The sequence below is a fragment of the Pecten maximus genome, chromosome 9 (assembly GCF_902652985.1).
Source record: "Pecten maximus chromosome 9, xPecMax1.1, whole genome shotgun sequence".
Lineage (NCBI taxonomy): Eukaryota > Metazoa > Mollusca > Bivalvia > Pectinida > Pectinidae > Pecten > Pecten maximus.
Window position 1 is genome coordinate 27420446 of NC_047023.1, and position 19080 is coordinate 27439525.

At 34.8% G+C, this 19080-nt stretch overlaps 1 protein-coding gene across 1 annotated transcript; it reads right to left on the minus strand.

Moving 5' to 3' along the window:
- Positions 1–2378: 2378 nt before the first annotated feature.
- LOC117333954 (calcium/calmodulin-dependent protein kinase type IV-like) lies at positions 2379–17022 on the minus strand. The gene is made up of 11 exons (XM_033893373.1): positions 16925–17022; positions 16393–16471; positions 14940–15005; positions 14478–14560; positions 13538–13610; positions 13135–13173; positions 12664–12715; positions 7544–7625; positions 6972–7095; positions 4736–4894; positions 2379–4071 (listed from the first exon to the last, which is right to left on the minus strand). Exons 1-11 carry the CDS (start codon positions 17020–17022, stop codon positions 3964–3966), a joined length of 963 nt encoding a protein of 320 aa, XP_033749264.1. The 3' UTR covers positions 2379–3963.
- Positions 17023–19080: the final 2058 nt, after the last annotated feature.

Consider the following 19080-nt stretch of genomic DNA (forward strand, 5'->3'; position numbering starts at 1 on the left):
TCGCTACTTGTCATAAAGTTATGAATGGATTTGATCCCAATTTGGTCAAAAACATCATCGCTACTAGTCATTAAGTTATGAATGGATTTGAACCCAATTGATCAGAAACATCCGTTTTCGGAAGGGAGCAGATTTTGCATAAATGGTGACTCTGATCACCAAGGGACCGGAAGGGCGGGGCCCAATAGGTGAAATAGAGGTGATGCCTTTAAATCGCTACTTGTCATAAAGTTATGAATGGATTTGATCCCAATTTCGTCAAAAACATCACTGGAGGAAGGGGAACAGATTTTGCATAAATGGTGATTTTGACCCCCAAGGGACCAAAGGGATGGGGCTCCATAGGGGAAATAATGGTGATTCCTTTAAATTGCTATTTGCCATAAACTTATGAATGCATGCTGTCTGGACTTCATTATTTCTTTAAAGCAGTTGGGATCCCCACACTATAACTACATATAGCATTGTTTGAGGTTGACAAACAAAACAAATTGAACATGAACATTATTTTGACATTTGGCCAAATCCAACTAGGTGAGCGATACAGGCCCCATGGGCATCTTGTTAAGCTTTTATTTGTTTTACTTAAATTTTAGATTCCTCAACTATCAGCAATCAGGGTCATTGTCAGATACCCATTTTGTCCTAACTTTTAGACCCGAATAACTTTTACCTTTGACCCAGTGGCATTGATTTGTGACCAGTAACTTGTATAATTCTGACCAATTGTACATTATAATGCTATAACAATGAAATACATTGTATGTATAAAATCTTACCTTAATCTTTGTACAGGCGACCTTGACTTTTGGTCATTTGATATGTTTAATTCTGACCGAAATATTCATCAGTGAAACGCTAACAAAATTGGCCTTGACCTTTGACTCTGTTTGGTCAGTTGAATCCCGACTAACTTTGCTTCATCATATCACAAACTGTTCATCCATGAAAAGCTCTTGACTTTTGTCAGTTGACTCGTTCAGTTCTGACCAACTTTGTTTCACGTCATAACAACATCGTCAATGGAAACATAACAAATTTGACAATGACCTTTGGACCTGATGGTCCTGACCCTTGACTTTTTCATATTCACTCTACTGTATCTGTCCACATATGAAGTAAACCAGACACTAATATTGTAGTGAATTGATATACTTAAGGGTTATTGCCGAGTGCAATGGCCGACACCATCAGGTTAAAACAGGTTATTATTGCATAGAAACGTTTTCACACAAAATTAGTTATTCACCGACGTTGATAGAGGATAGATATATGGGGAAATGTTGGCAAAAGTGAAATTTCTCCATTATTATATCCTTTTTCCCGACTTTCCTCAATCTTCTAAACCTGACACGTCCTGAGGTGACTCTGACTGTTAATATGACATTAAAAAAATAAACCACACAGTACCTGATATTTTCATCTTTAATGATTCTAGCTTTTTCTTTATGTTTTCGCACACTTGTTTGTTTGTTTTGTTTAACGTCCTATTAACAGCCAGGGTCATTTAAGGACGTGCCAGGTTTTGGAGGTGGAGGAAAGCCGGAGTACCCGGAGAAAAACCACCGGCCTACGGTCAGTACCTGGCAACTGCCCCACGTAGGTTTCGAACTCGCAACCCAGTGGTGGAGGGCTAGTGATAAAGTGTCGGGACGCCTTAACCACTCGGCCACCGCGGCCCTTTGTTTTCGCACACATAGGAGCTCAGATGCTATTGATGTATGGTAGAAAGTTTTTCGCTTGCCATATCAACATTTCACTCCAGTAGCTATATGCAAACATCGTTTTCAGACAGATATTTCTCAACGATCCTATCCTAACATCTGTGATAGAATATATATCCAATGATTAAATATCTGTTAGGAATAGAAGAAAAAAATTACTGGAAAGTAATACAATTTCTGGATAACTGGAGGTGAATCTCAAACCAGTGACTTAAATCTTCCCTTCCATAAACAATATCAGCCTTCAGTATATAGTTTGAAGATACTATTAATAGTTCTAATTTAACAAAATATAACGTATTTCATATTTACTTATAGTTACAACATAGCTGTATCGCTAAAGGGCTATATGGTTTGAACTTCGTGTCTTAGATTTGTATTATAAGTTCTGTACTTTTAGTTTTCACTCTGTCTCAAGGCGAATCAGCGTCGTCTCTTTTCTTCTTTGTGAATGCTGATGGAAGTTTTTCAAGTTTTCCTTCCAACGCATGACAATGGAACCACAAAGCTAAATAAATGTGAATGCTGAAGGAAGCTTTCAAGTTTTCCTTCCAAAGCATAACAATGGAATCACAAAGCAGAACTGGCTCTTTTCTGTGATACATCCAATACATAATTTGTTCTGATGATTAAATAAATACACAACAAAACATGTTTATCAAAAATCGTATTTATTGTTTTGTAAATTCTACAATGTATACGATGCTATGGGTGATTGGTAGTAAAAGTCGTCTGTCGAAATATCTACAATTGTATATGTCGCCTTTCAAAAATAAAGACTGAAAATGATATCTTTGAAAATAGGTTTGGGTGTTTAAATTAATGCACTTTGAGTACATAAATTGCATTGTAAGTTGTTTGATGAACTTGTTCAAATAATTGACTAATCTAGACAAACTTCTTGAATGATTTCTAGTTGCAGTGCAGTTCAAATTGCATAAGTAGTCTTCATTTACATTTTTGACATGTGCATGTTAGGTCGAGCTTTACGACATGTAAGGAAAACCTTGGATTCCAACCATTCTAAAACCAACAAAACTTGTCACATCTCATGTGTTAATGAATCGATATGACCAAATTATAATAATCCGTTGCAGAAAAAGAGGCATTTATTCATGTATGTATTGATATAAATAATTCATTTATCAATATGAACAGTTAATTTATTAGCATTGATAATTTGGTTGTTAATACAAATAATTCGTTTGCTAATATTAATAAATGTCTCAATTTTGAAATAATTTTATGAAAATATGATCATCAGGTTGTAGGTGTTTAAAATTGAGGCAAAAAGTTTGATTCGGGGATAAGAAGCCCCTATTTGCTGTGTTGGGAATCCAAGGTACCCGTATTTATCAAAAAGTTTGATTCGGGGATAAGAAGCCCCTATTTGCTGTGTTGGGAATCCAAGGTACCCGTATTTATCAAAATGTGTTGTCAAAGCTTGAAGGATATATCTAAATAAGTTTTAGATTTTAGATGCATGAGAATTTTGGAGAAGAGAAACATATTCTGACATGCATCTATAGAAATTTATTTCAATGTTAAAGATCACAACGAAATACTCATTTTAAGGATACTTTCCGTCACTAAACTTTTCTGAACGTTAGGATGTGTTTGGATTGGAAAGAAATTCACAATATTTTGAACTTAACTTCATCAAGCATATATAAGGTCGATTTGTCATGATAACAAAAAACATACAGCTTAACTCGTCTTCACACGAATCAAAATTCGCTAAATATGTTATCGGTAGTACTAACATAAAGAATATAACGCGATCGATACCATCTGCAAAAATAATCAACCTCAGCTAAAAAAAAACCGACATATATTCACCAATGATACCATCCTCTGAACAAAACAAAAATCAGTGTACTGATACGTAAATTACTCTCAAACAACTTAGCATTTAGCTTTATTTCTGCAGTAAAATAGTTTAGAGATTGACAGATTGTCACAAAATCTTTTTCCCAGGGTGCTAATTGCTATGCCATGATTCTGGTATTAAAAGCTTTAGCCGTGTTTCTGAGTCACATTAAGGAAGATTTAAAATGAAAACAATTTGAAATACATGGAACTTCCAAAGCTGAATTGTGTTTTATCTACCAAACTATTCATATTCTTTAATTCAATAATTCTGTGTGGTATCTCCGTAAAACTGTCGAGAAGGCGTTGTTCAAACTGTCGATATGTCGTTGTCCAGTGAATAAGGTCAGTTGTTCTCTGACCATCACTGTCAAGCGTCTGAGGATATTTTGTTGTTATCCAGCTGTATCTTCACTCTTGGTTTCATGCTCATCATCCTGACTGCTCTGGCTGCGAAGATGACTCCGCCTGCTGCACCCTACAATAGATTACTGTTACAGTCTCATCTATTCTATATTCTATAGTTATTGATTATACATGTGGCTCATTGGGGACACTCGGCAGTGGGGGCTTATGTGTGAAATTTGATATCTAGTTCCCTTTTATTGTTGGAGTATTTTGCTTACATTTACATAAGTCTGTTATACATTTAAATTATATAAGTATATCATACTTTTGCATTTATATAAGTCTATCTTACATGTAGATTTAAATAGGTCTATCATACATTTACATTCATATACTTCTGTCATACCTCTATATTTATATGAGTATATGTCATACATTTACATTTGTGTAAGTCTAGTGATTATTATTTCAGTCTATCATACATTAACCTCTCCAAGATTCACCTTGGTGTACCTTACTGTTTTACGTTTTCAGCATAACCTGATATACTTGTACCTTATCGATATCTTGTTGCATATTACCTTTTTCTTAGCTTTCTTACATTACTATTTTATAAATGTTAATTTGATTTACTTTATTGCAAATGTCTTTTATCTTTACATTACTGTTCCTTATCTATCTATCAACAGGCCGTGGCTTTTCATCAGCGTTTTTTTTTTTTTTGCCTTGTTAACATCAGTGTGCCTAGACTTTATGTAATTGAGTATGACCTATATTATATAAGTTCACCGTACCTTTAGTTTACGCCTGGCGTTAAACTCTCGGATTTTTTCCTGGGTCTCGATAAGGTGATCGCCTTTTGCGGCGATACCAGTTACCCATTGGTGTCGGAGAGCTGCATCTACTGACAATCTCTTACTTGGATCTTTTTGTAATAATTTTCGAATGAAATCCTGAAATGTAGAAAGATGCGTTTACAACATACAGGCGGCAGTACAAACGCTAGTAGAGCAAGGGTACGTAATTTCGCACAGTACGTAAATTCGCACACCTGACGATTTTTTGCGTTTTTGCTCCAAGTGGTCGAGGACTGTGTTTTTTTGTTTATATGTTGACTAATGCTAACCTTTAATGGAACATTTGCCGTTTTAAGTACATCTTTTCAGATTAAATTCGTTTTGAAAACAAATTTTAACTGATACGACTCTCGTCCGATAAAATGGATACCGGATGATTAAATATTTTATTTAAAATAATCCCAGTTGTTGATTGGCATGAGAATTTGCAAATATTTAAGGAAAATATCATTTGATCAGATTATAAACAAAACTTAATACAAATCCACGAAGTATAACTAATAACAGCGCTGACCTGTAGACACCCCGTCATTTTCACCGCCTTGTTTACATTACCTCCGTAGGGAGCGGTCATTATTTAAAGCAAAAATGGCGGTAAATTGACTCTTTCCAATTTTACATTATTTTGTTTTTAAAGATTTTTTTAATCGTGTCATTGGGCTTTATCTTAGTTTAGGATGTTGTTTGTCTACAAAATGGTTGAAAACTATTTTTACCTACAAAATTAAAGAAGTTAGATGGGTGTGCGAAATTACGTACCCGATCATCTTCAAACCCAGCAATAAACACAAGTTAACAACAGCTCCCCTACGCAGTGATACGTGTGCGCATATCAGGTTGCACACTTGTATGTTACGAAACATTTGTACATCTAACAATGTGAGGTATTCTTTCTTGATTTGAAATTGATTTGACGGAAATGTATTTAAATACATACCGAAAGTGTGCGAAATTACGTACCCCCACTCTACCGACAGCTACGATTAAGAAAGGCATTATTGGCTTTCATGTGAGTAAATCTTGTTGACAGATATGACCAGTGTTTGTAATTGAAGTGATGTATCCTCGTTGTAATAACAAAATTAACTGACCGTGTCAAATGAAGCCACCTGTGCACAGTTGTAATGTAATACCGACACGCATGGTGACCCGACTCCTCTCTTACCGAGCCCCAGGCCAGGGCAGCTACAGTAATTATAGTCTAACAGGTGGTAGGGGTCTTTTGTTTATATACTCAGGCCAGGGTTGTGGTGGTCCTTTGTTTGTATAATCAATCCAGGGTCGATGTGTCTGAATTTTCCGGGGATTTTATGAGGGATGACTGAAGAGAGCAGAAGATGACTGACAGAAATCGGTCGCTATAGAAAACAAATTAGCGACCGCCGTTCCGAAATCACCGGTCGTTAGCCACATTAGACAGGTAGTCGCTATACAGAGGGTCGTTATATAGTAAAATCTCACGGGGAATCTTAAAACCGGTCGTTATAGACAGGCAGTCGTTATATACAGGGGGTCGTTAGAGCAGGTTTGACTGTATACTGATACTTATATATAAACATATCTATGTATAATCCTCATACTGCAAAAACATCAAAGGGTATTATGAATTGAAAATGGCAACTGCAAGGTGACAAGTTTAATGCAAAATAAAGACCCATATACAAATGTGTTGTCATATCCTATATAGTTTGATAAAAGGTACACTAGTCATACAACTTCACACTTTATATATAGCTGGAGTTGTACCATATTGTTTATAAATGGATGTGGTTATTTTTAATTTCTGTTTCGACGGGGCTATTTAACGAAACGTTGAAAATGCGTTTAATTGATATCAACACTTAATCTTTAAATGTGTTATGTAAAATAGTAATTTTTATCTCTAAATGTGTTCAGTAAAACAGCAATTTCCATCTCTAAATGTGAATTTGAAAACATTATCTCTGAATGTGTTCAGTGAAATAGCAAACGTTATCTCTAAATATGTATAGTAAAATAATTTCAATTGCGATATTGTTGATATAGAAGGACATAATACGGACCAACAATATATACAAAAAGAAAAGACAGTAACTGGTCATTAACCCTTCTGGAGTTGGGACCAGATATTCCGAAAGGTAAGTGTACTTTTTTTATTAATAAATGTTTCTTAAGTTTTGCATGCTGTACAAACCTTTGCATTCTCACTGATTTTGGACCAGACTTTCGGATCAATCTTGTATTCTGCTTTGATAATTTTCTTATACATCTCACTATAGTCTTGCTTTGGGCTTTCAAAGGGTTCACAGCCGCAGAGTCTGAAATATGATGTAACATATTATTTCTTTTTGATGCATGTATTATTATGCATTTTAGTATGGATTGATTATTAAACATTAAATACTATATATCATATAGCTTTGCTACATACAATGTAGTGGGTACTATGTTTATGTAATGTATCATAAATCATATGCGTCATGTTATGCATTGTCCTTATTGTTTTATACATTGCTGTATCATATAAATTGTAAATATCTCGTTGCCTCATACTACAAATGATTTTGTTATTTCCAGTTTTCGTTTTTATGATATGTTACCTGTGTATATACATAGCATTGTATGCTATTCGTTTTAAAATGATCATATTTCAAGTTTTGACTACATGACATTATTAAAGATAGATTAGCTCTCCTGACCTGGAAATGGAAAAAAAGAACCTCTTTAAGAATAGCACGTATCCTCCTTATACAAATAGATACTTACAGAATATAAGCGATGACGCCACAACTCCACATATCCACAGCAGTAGGTTTCTTAGAGTCGTTTCCAGTAAAAACCTCGGGGGCTGAAAACATAATGGATCTTATTGAGATCACGATATACTTAGATCAAAGTCCATACAGCCCAACTTGTTTCCGTACACGACGTCATCACTTTGTCATGTAACTCGATGGGTAATCCCATGGCTTTCTATACCATTAATAGCTATGCTTTGAAACCCGCAGAGCTAGTTTTTAATCAGACATGTAAGCGCAATTACATGTACATATATAACTCAAAATTGATTGAATATGATCTGAACGTACACTTAAATGGAGGCGTTTGAAGAAGAATTGGAACAAATTACCTTATTCTTATATTAGATAAACAATAGCCAGAAATACCTAGATATATATACATATTTCTGCATAAAGTCTTATTTATTTAGGTATTTCTGGCTATTTTATTTTAAAAATATGTCCCTGTGCAATAACCGTCGTTTATTGTCACCCTCTCGGTCTGTGATACGTCACGTTCCTTAACAGTAATGCTTAAGAGTATTCTTTAACATTTACTCTCAGCAATAATCCCTAACAGTAATAATCCTTAACAGTAATCGTAGACAGTAATCGTAAACAGTTATCATTAACAGTAATCCTTAACAGTAATCCTTAACAGTAATCCTTAACAGTGATCCTTAACAGTAATCCTTAACAGTAATCCTTAACAGTGATCCTTAACAGTGATCCTTAACAGTGTTCCTTTACAGTGATCCTTAACAGTAATCCTTAACAGTGATCCTTAACAGTAATCCTTACCAGTGATCCTTAACAGTGATCCTTAACAGTGATCCTTACCAGTGATCCTTAACAGTGATCCTTAACAGTGTTCCTTAACAGCGTTCCTTAACAGTAATCCTTAACAGTGTTCCTTAACAGTAATCCTTAACAGTGATCCTTTACAGTGATCCTTTACAGTGATCCTTTACAGTGATCCTTACCAGTGTTCCTTACCAGTGTTCCTTAACAGCAATCATTAACAGTGATCCTTAACAGTGATCCTTAACAGTGATCCTTTACAGTAATCCTTTACAGTGATCCTTAACAGTGTTCCTTAACAGTAATCCTTAACAGTGATCCTTTACAGTGATCCTTTACAGTGATCCTTAACAGTGTTCCTTAACAGTAATCCTTACAGTAATCCTTAACAGTGTTCCTTAACAGTAATCCTTAACAGTGATCCTTTACAGTGATCCTTTACAGTGATCCTTAACAGTGTTCCTTACCAGTGTTCCTTAACAGCAATCATTAACAGTGATCCTTTACAGTAATCCTTTACAGTGATCCTTAACAGTGATCCTTAACAGTAATCCTTAACAGTAATCATTAACAGTGTTCCTTAACAGTGATCCTTAACAGTAATCATTAACAGTGATCCTTACCAGTGTTCCTTAACAGCAATCATTAACAGTGATCCTTAACAGTGATCCTTAACAGTGATCCTTAACAGTAATCCTTAACAGTGATCCTTTACAGTGATCCTTAACAGTAATCCTTAACAGTGATCCTTAACAGTAATCCTTAACAGTAATCCTTAACAGTGTTCCTTAACAGTGATCCTTTACAGTAATCCTTTACAGTGATCCTTAACAGTGATCCTTAACAGTAATCCTTAACAGTAATCATTAACAGTGTTCCTTAACAGTGTTCCTTAACAGTAATCATTAACAGTGTTCCTTAACAGTGTTCCTTAACAGTAATCCTTAACAGTGATCCTTACCAGTGTTCCTTAACAGTAATCATTAACAGTGTTCCTTAACAGTGTTCCTTAACAGTAATCCTTTACAGTGATCCTTAACAGTGATCCTTAACAGTAATCCTTTACAGTGATCCTTAACAGTGATCCTTAACAGTAATCCTTAACAGTAATCATTAACAGTGTTCCTTAACAGTGTTCCTTAACAGTAATCCTTAACAGTGATCCTTACCAGTGTTCCTTAACAGTAATCATTAACAGTAATCCTTTACAGTGATCCTTTACAGTGATCCTTACCAGTGTTCCTTACCAGTGTTCCTTAACAGTAATCATTAACAGTAATCCTTTACAGTGATCCTTTACAGTGATCCTTACCAGTGTTCCTTAACAGTAATCATTAATAGTAATCCTTTACAGTGATCCTTTACAGTGATCCTTACCAGTGTTCCTTAACAGCAATCATTAACAGTGATCCTTTACAGTGATCCTTTACAGTGATCCTTAACAGTGTTCCTTTACAGTGATCCTTAACAGTAATCCTTAACAGTGTTCCTTAACAGTGATCCTTACCAGTAATCCTTAACAGTGTTCCTTAACAGTAATCATTAACAGTAATCCTTTACAGTGATCCTTACCAGTGTTCCTTAACAGTAATCATTAACAGTAATCCTTTACAGTGATCCTTTACAGTGATCCTTACCAGTGTTCCTTACCAGTGTTCCTTAACAGTAATCATTAACAGTAATCCTTTACAGTGATCCTTTACAGTGATCCTTACCAGTGTTCCTTAACAGTAATCATTAATAGTAATCCTTTACAGTGATCCTTTACAGTGATCCTTACCAGTGTTCCTTAACAGCAATCATTAACAGTGATCCTTTACAGTGATCCTTTACAGTGATCCTTAACAGTGTTCCTTTACAGTGATCCTTAACAGTAATCCTTAACAGTGTTCCTTAACAGTGATCCTTACCAGTAATCCTTAACAGTGTTCCTTAACAGTAATCATTAACAGTAATCCTTTACAGTGATCCTTAACAGTGTTCCTTTACAGTGATCCTTAACAGTAATCCTTAACAGTGTTCCTTAACAGTGATCCTTACCAGTGTTCCTTAACAGTAATCATTAACAGTAATCCTTTACAGTGATCCTTTACAGTGATCCTTACCAGTGTTCCTTACCAGTGTTCCTTAACAGTAATCATTAACAGTAATCCTTTACTGTGATCCTTTACAGTGATCCTTACCAGTGTTCCTTAACAGTAATCATTAACAGTAATCCTTTACAGTGATCCTTTACAGTGATCCTTTACAGTGATCCTTACCAGTGTTCCTTAACAGCAATCATTAACAGTGATCCTTTACAGTGATCCTTTACAGTGATCCTTACCAGTAATCCTTAACAGTGTTCCTTTACAGTAATCCTTAACAGTGTTCCTTTACAGTGATCCTTTACAGTGATCCTTTACAGTGATCCTTTACAGTGATCCTTACCAGTGTTCCTTAACAGCAATCATTAACAGTGATCCTTTACAGTGATCCTTTACAGTGATCCTTACCAGTGATCCTTTACAGTGATCCTTACCAGTTATCCTTAACAGTGATCCTTAACAGTAATCCTTAACAGTGATCCTTAACAGTAATCCTTAACAGTAATCCTTAACAGTGATCCTTAACAGTAATCCTTAACAGTAATCCTTAACAGTGATCCTTAACAGTGATCCTTAACAGTAATCCTTAACAGTGATCCTTAACAGTAATCCTTAACAGTAATCCTTAACAGTAATCCTTAACAGTAATCCTTAACAGTGATCCTTTACAATGATCCTTAACAGTGATCCTTAACAGTAATCCTTAACAGTAATCCTTAACAGTAATCCTTAACAGTAATCCTTAACAGTGATCCTTAACAGTAATCCTTAACAGTAATCCTTAACAGTAATCCTTAACAGTGATCCTTAACAGTAATCCTTAACAGTAATCCTTAACAGTAATCCTTAACAGTAATCCTTAACAGTGATCCTTAACAGTGATCCTTAACAGTAATCCTTAACAGTGATCCTTAACAGTGATCCTTAACAGTAATCCTTAACAGTAATCCTTAACAGTAATCCTTTACAGTGATCCTTAACAGTAATCCTTAACAGTGATCCTTAACAGTGATCCTTTACAGTGATCCTTAACAGTAATCCTTTACAGTGATCCTTAACAGTGATCCTTACCAGTAATCCTTAACAGTGATCCTTAACAGTGATCCTTAACAGCAATCATTAACAGTGATCCTTAACAGTGATCCTTAACAGTAATCCTTTACAGTGATCCTTAACAGTGATCCTTAACAGTAATCCTTAACAGTAATCCTTTACAGTGTTCCTTAACAGTAATCCTTAACAGTGATCCTTAACAGTAATCCTTACCAGTAATCCTTACCAGTAATCCTTAACAGTGATCCTTAACAGTAATCCTTAACAGTGATCCTTAACAGTGATCCTTAACAGTGTTCCTTAACAGTAATCCTTAACAGTGATCCTTAACAGTGATCCTTACCAGTAATCCTTACCAGTAATCCTTAACAGTGATCCTTAACAGTGATCCTTACCAGTGTTCCTTAACAGCAATCATTAACAATATTCATAAAACCAGCAAGAGATACCTTGTATACTTACGGACATACCCCGGGGACTCACAGACTGAGTTACACCTTACGTCACCAGCTATTATTTGAGACAGTGCGGAATCAGCTGTAAAACATATATAATGAAATAAAACTGCATATTCTGTATGGTTAAGGGAGATAACCCGACTTATATTACTTACAACATTATTTATTCAGTTGCTTGATATCATTATGTGCATGTTTCCTGTGTTTGTTGAATGTTGATTAAAAATGCATATAAGCATTTTAACTTTCAAAATCACATTTGTATTTCTGAAGTTGTGTATTGCTGCTCCCATAATCGAAAGTTTACAAGCACTCAAAATACCAAGGATTTATAATGACGTTCTAGCAGTTTCAACAGCGCAAAAGCATGTTGATAACAAATTATTTTACTTTGCGTTTTATTTTTTGAAAACATTTATCATAAATTCACCTAGTCGATTATGAAAGATCTTGATGCAACTAACAACATTTACACTACTACTGAGTAGAAAGTCGAAAATGAAGGGCTTGTATAGCATACTACATATTACAACACATTTAGACGTGTTGACATGACACATGTTGATAGTCAACATGTTACCTTGAAGTGATGCCTGGTAACATATTGAACATTATCATTGGATAATATAGCATGCTATATCAGAGAGTTATATCCTTTTCTCTCTATACTTCGTAAAATGTTATGATATTTTGCTTGTCATACAAACCTAATTTCAATTTTGAATGGTCTTTGTTGCTCTCATACAGGAGATTTTCAGGCTGAAATAACATTAAGATTCATAAGCCATTATAAACATGCAAAGTGAACCCTAAATTAATAAAATCAACCTAATTATTCACAGTAGCTCTAGGTTAAATAATTTGCATGTACAACTAGACCAACATTCCGGCAATAACGACCTCTATGGTGCGTTCTTTCCGATCTACGTGTATGGTTGATCTCAACAACAGTGCCGTTACACATCTCTCAGCAAAGTATTCCATTCCTAGAGACATATATTATTTAATCTAAATTAACCACAAACTGTGTTGTTAGATATTTCGGGAAATATGTCATTGAATATTTTACAAATGTGATTCCTTGATCCAAGTTTCAATAATGTTTTAAATTTTAAATTATAATGTCGGAAAAATGTCCTTGTGTACTTATTTTATACAGACAGAATATATGGTCTAACCTTGACGTCATAGTGGACTACACCATTATCATGGATGCACTAAAACAGAGAAAGCAAAGGAGAATTTGTTTAATAGTATAACAAATGACATTTTGTGAATTATAGAACAAAATTTTTCGAATTCTCTTAAAACTTACTTTTGTCGGCATTAAGGATAAAATCTTGAATATTACTCGAAATCGAAAGAAGAGCCTAAAATATGAACCAAAATCAAACTTACATGAAGAAACAAGTACAACGCTAATGATCCTCAGTGTTTTGGAATCCTAAGCGTCATCTAGACCAAATCCAGGCTATGTGACGTACTCAAAACAAGAACCGCGAACTCGTTGCTGTACTACACCATGCTTTCCTAAACTGTGTAAGTATGATACGTGTAACAATAAAGAACACATGGCCTTACCTTAATTGCTCGTAGTATGTCTCTCATTGCTTCCGCCGCATCTTTTTCGGAGAAGGATCCACGGGCAACGATTCTAGAGAAAGGATATTAAACATTGACTGTGAGTTATGTACGGAAGCAAATCATAGGTAGACTAGTTTTTATTGTTGCGGACCTTGACGAGCAAAAATCACAACATTGACATGAGTTTCATAAAATCTCGTATGAACTGAAAACAAACTTAAGATAACGTGACGTCATTGTTTATATTATAACGTCTTAACAATCAATTGTTTACTGGCGCAACCGATGGAAAACGCTCAACTGTATGTTACACTGGCGAATCCACTGGATTAAAGGCTGGTTATGTGATCAAACACAGCTAATAAAGTATGATTCTGCAAAAGTATTTATTGAGTATTGTAGATTTTGTTGTATTCGGTTGATAAATGTTCGCGGTTTTACCGAACATTTGAAGCAAAAATGACCTATATTTCGGGGATATTATGAATATTAATAATTGCTATATAATCTTATTTGTATTAACTTCCCAATCATGAATGAATGTTAATTTACTCAAATGATATGTAGAAATGCTGAAGAATAGAATAAAAAGTCACATGACATTAGCACCTTTCAATACCAAGACTAAGATACAGTAGAGCAAAAATACAATAAATCATACAGGTGTTTCGTCCTAGGACTTGTCAGTGATTATCACGGCCTAAAGTGTTCGTACCTAAGAAGTGATGGTGGAAACTCAACTTAGGTCGAAAGAAATGTCAAAATCTAGTTTGGGAGGTAAAATAACCTATGATTTATAATTTTCAGCCTTTATATTTCAAAAGAACTTCGAGTACATGTATACATTTTGAACCATATCACTATTAAATTGAACTAAAACATGCCATACATATGATATAATTATTTGTTTAGATCATTTGCTGATGAGGATACTGACCGGTCAAAAAGCTCTCCCCCTGTGACCAACTCCATCATCAGGTAGATATGTGTCTTCGTCTCATAGAGCTCTGTTAAGTGTATCTAGACAAAAATTATGTTAAAATTATGAAAAATGTTCTAGATCATAATCGCGAAAATTATCAATCTTTTCTTTTGGTTTTAATTCAGGATTTCTTGCAATTATATAATCAAAGTAAATTGGACTATGATTTTATTTATCTATTGTGGTATGTGAAAGATATATCATTACAGCTTTGGTATGTTTTATGCAAAGAATAATTGACTTACAACATTAAAATTTTTATTGGAATGAATTACGGTATCGGGGTGTATACTTTCATCACAGGGATGGTTTCTGCAAACACTTTGCTTATGGAGGCGAATAAGCACACTGGGATTTAATAAATATGTAAATACATGTGTATGGAACTTCATTAACAGATTGATTACAGGGACTTACAACATTAGGATGTCGGATGTGTAAGATATTTCCAACATTTGCTTCTTTTAAGACTTTCCGGCCTTTCTGCAATTAAACAAATTGTATTTTAAACTGGTGTAGATGAAATGATAATCACTCGAATTCCTGAGTTACATCTCTGGTTTAAACATATCGGCTATGGGTGGTCGGGTGGCGCAGTGGTAGCGCACTCTCCTTTCACATAAGCGGAGGAGTATTGTATAGTTCCTATTTTATCATCAGTAATATTTAAACCAATTATTTGTCCAAAATCCTTTGAGTAAATGTTACTTCATGTAAATTAAACTTTTTTTTTATCTAACACAAATTTCAGCAATGACCATTATTTATAAATGTTACTCGTTTCTCCCAGCTTAAATATATTAAATAGAATGTAATCGAGAACATTGGTATGGTACATTGTATATATATTAGTGGTAGTTTTATAGAATCTTACAGAAACAAAACAAATGTGGTGAGCACAGACACACAAGTCTTTTATATATGCGATAATTAATAGCACTCATTCACCTGAACCTGGTAAAACCATTATCTAGCACGCCTATCAAAAACCGGTCGATAATGGGTATACACGCCTATACCAGCTCTGGTGTAAGGTTGAGTTGGATATTACCGTATGATTACCAATACGGAGGGTTTAATTGTTCAACAGCTAGTTGGATGTTTGTTCGGTTGTTCTGTGATATTAATTTATACGCAGATTTACAGTTCTAGATGTAGAAACCAGAAAATACTAGCGATACATTTAATTAAAGTATTGATACCGAGTTTGATATTATCTATTCGTTATACCAGTCATTATAAAATATTTGAATGTTTTAGCACGAAATAAATACGATGGTTATTTCTGGGGTTTTGATATCAATATCTAATTACATTTGTGTACGAGACATCGAAATAGTCCGTACGTACTGCTTCGTAAAGTAACCCTTTGTTGATGAATAGACCTTTTGCAAATGGTTCTTCCTTTAATGTAAACTTTTATTTATCTTACAACATTATACCAATTTATATCAATCATCCCCCTACCCCCCCCCCCCCCCCCCCCCCCCCCTTTTTTTTTTTAAATTATTTTACGTCCGATTGGGGAATCAAACAAACGCCGAGCGTCTATGTGAAAAGCAAGTGTGTTACCACTGTGTCACCGGACCACCTACATGGTTCTTTCATCCAAAGGTATCAAAATACCATGGAAGACTATAATAATACCATGGGAGACTATAATATATATGTATATATTGTACAACTTATATATCTGCACGTACTGGATCCATTACTTTGTAAGTAGCGTTTCTATAATTTACTATATTGAAGTATTGTGGTAGCGAGAGGATATTTCTGTGTCACACTGTCGTTACTTCACTGTACTTATCCATTCATGATGTAGTAACAATTATCACATCCAACGTTTTTTTATCCTATTAGTACATACCTGTTTAGGGATTTTTTTAACGGCGTACGCCTTTTTAGTTCCATTGTGCTCACATCTGTAGACAACCGCACTTTTACCCCTGAGTGTTGAATATGTAAAAATGCAATTTGTAATCAATGTAATAAATTCAATAACATAAACCATAATTCACACATGGAAATGTAAAATGGAGATACTTTCAAGAAAGGCCTTAATATGGACATCTTTAGAAGGTTATACGCCAGTACTATATAGTATGCAATTTTCACCGACGTTTTCTTTCGTGATTTGAAGCTATTTTTATCGCTTCATTGTAGCAGCATTCGTAACATTAAATAGACACAAATATCAACTATGTCAGTAATATTCATTGTACAAATTCATATATTCTGTGTTTTATAGTATACACAAGGACACCAACATAAAGTCAATCATAGGGACAATGTGAACCCCAAACAAAGGGAAACACAGACACGGATACCAAGAAACAATACACAGACAACATAAATATTTCTGAATCTTACTCTTTGTTATTTATTGTGGAGGAACTTACCTGCCCAGTTCTGTGCCGAGTGTGTAGAGATCCTCCACATTGGTGTCCCTGATGCTTCCAGCAATCCAGTACTCTTCACGGTGGGTTTTTTCCTGCATGCTTTTAGATTTAGTCGATGTTTTTTGTCAGAAATCTCGTTAAGATCCTGTCGTCATCACGTGGTTAAAATAATGTTAGAGTTTTTTTTATGAATCCAAGTCGGCATAAAACAAATAACTGTAATACTAATTACTGTTCCATGTATCTATCGAATATTTATCACACTGATCGTCTATACTGTAATTCTTCATTGATCTTGGCACTTTACCGTCATATCTATATAGCTTATCTTATCTGCTGTATTACTCAATAATTAGCCAGCCTCATCGAAAGGGACCTTTTTGAATGTAGGCCAAAGCAAATTTTCTTTTTCCCCAAGAGACTTCAGTACTTGAATGTTCTGTCTAAAATGTAAATTTGAATAAAACATATATACAATACCTCCAGTTCAAAGCATAGTGGTAGGTAGGAAACAGTTCCTGTCAATCAGTAACTGTACGTCTATGTATTCGCCATTAGGTGGTGGTCATTCATACAAAATTTATGAGATTTCCAAGCGATCTAATTAACCTACGCAGGTAAGTTAAAACACGATATACACAGCTTGACGATCGTATCCTATTGACGCGTACAAGTACAGTATACGGGTGTTATGCACTGTGAAGACGAACGGATAAGATTGTAAATGCTTTATACATAATTAGCCAGCTACATATATACATGAGATCCTTTGTTTCAAATTAAAATACCCACGTCATACGAGCATAGGTCAGAATTTAGGTGTCATAAACTGGTGACACTACAATAGAACAATGGATTGGAGGGCTGTGGTACGATCGGAGAAAAGTTATTTTTGATAAATTCAAGATATAAACTTGTTTATATTACACGCAATAATGATAACCATATTGAATTTCCATACTGATATCTTGTTTTGTAAAAACAATGTTTGGTTGGTTAAGTTTGGTTTACAGGCATTCCGTCTCCTGGTACTACAATGTTTGGGAATAGCTAGGGATTTAAAACACATTGTCAGACCTGTTACATTTTTGGGTCCCGTTAACTCTGTTTTTACGGTGTTTGGGACACGCATTTTGTAAAATCTAAGTTTAGCGCTCGGCTTATGACCTCGAGCATTCGACCTACTATCTCGATAGTCCGACTCATGATCTCGATCGCTCGACGTAACTAAAAATATATCTGTGTGCTAATCCAGCCACCGTACTTTCGTTTCTGTTTTCAAAATTCGCTGACTCTGTTTATGTATATTTTGTGTTATTTGTGCCAAACATTTTTTAAGTTTCACACAGTATCATATTTTGATAGATTGTATGAGCCTACTTGTCAGAAACCTATGACTGAACCTGACTCGTTTAGAATGAGGTCACGTATAGGTAACAGTGCCATACCAAGGGTTCGTCTGGTTTCTCGAACACTACATACTTTATAACAAGTACATACAAAGTTGATTTTTCAATTATCTAAGTCATTGGTTGAAATGGTTAATAAAGATATATTTTGGAGTAAAACAAAAGAAATATCGTACTCTGGTACTGTGTACGAAGGGAGATAAACCAAACAGCACTATGGTCTTTTCAGAATGTTGTGCTGGTGATATCATGTTTCGTCCAATGTTTTCGAAATAAGTTAATAGAAAATAGGGAGTCATTCTGTACCAAACAGTCATGGTAACGTGAAATATGATTTGCGAATTTTACAATAGAATAACGAGACGGTGAGAATAATAACTAAACATGAATAAAAACATTTTGTGTATCATTCGGCTCAACGTTCGATACGCTATAACCAAACAATATACATTTTAGAAGGCAAAGCCGCCATGATCGATATCTCTCGGCATTCCAGGTAACTACCTGGTTAACAAAGGCACAACAGCAAATATTTCGGAACAGTCGATATGGATTTTCGTTCTTCTGATCTTTTGTTCTGCGAGTGAGTCCTGCTTAGATGAGATGTTGCCTCTGTTTGGCACTCTTTACTGTTTTGCTGTCTCAAAATAGATACATTTTCGGTATTTCTTATGAATACTTTACGTAAAAAGGTAGTTGTCTGCAGGTAAACTTTCATTCTTAAGAGGTTAAACATGGATTACAAGA

Bases quoted from the DNA above. Each gene is read 5' to 3' on its own strand.
- LOC117333954 (XM_033893373.1), bottom strand. From the start codon at position 17,022: ATGCAGGAAAAAACCCACCGTGAAGAGTACTGGATTGCTGGAAGCATC. The intron at 7,626-12,663 runs GTTTGTATGACA...TTATGTTTTCAG, and splicing joins CCATTCAAAATTGAAATTAG to CCCCCGAGGTTTTTACTGGA. The intron at 7,096-7,543 runs GTAAGTATCTAT...ATCATATTTCAG, and splicing joins GGCGTCATCGCTTATATTCT to ACTCTGCGGCTGTGAACCCT.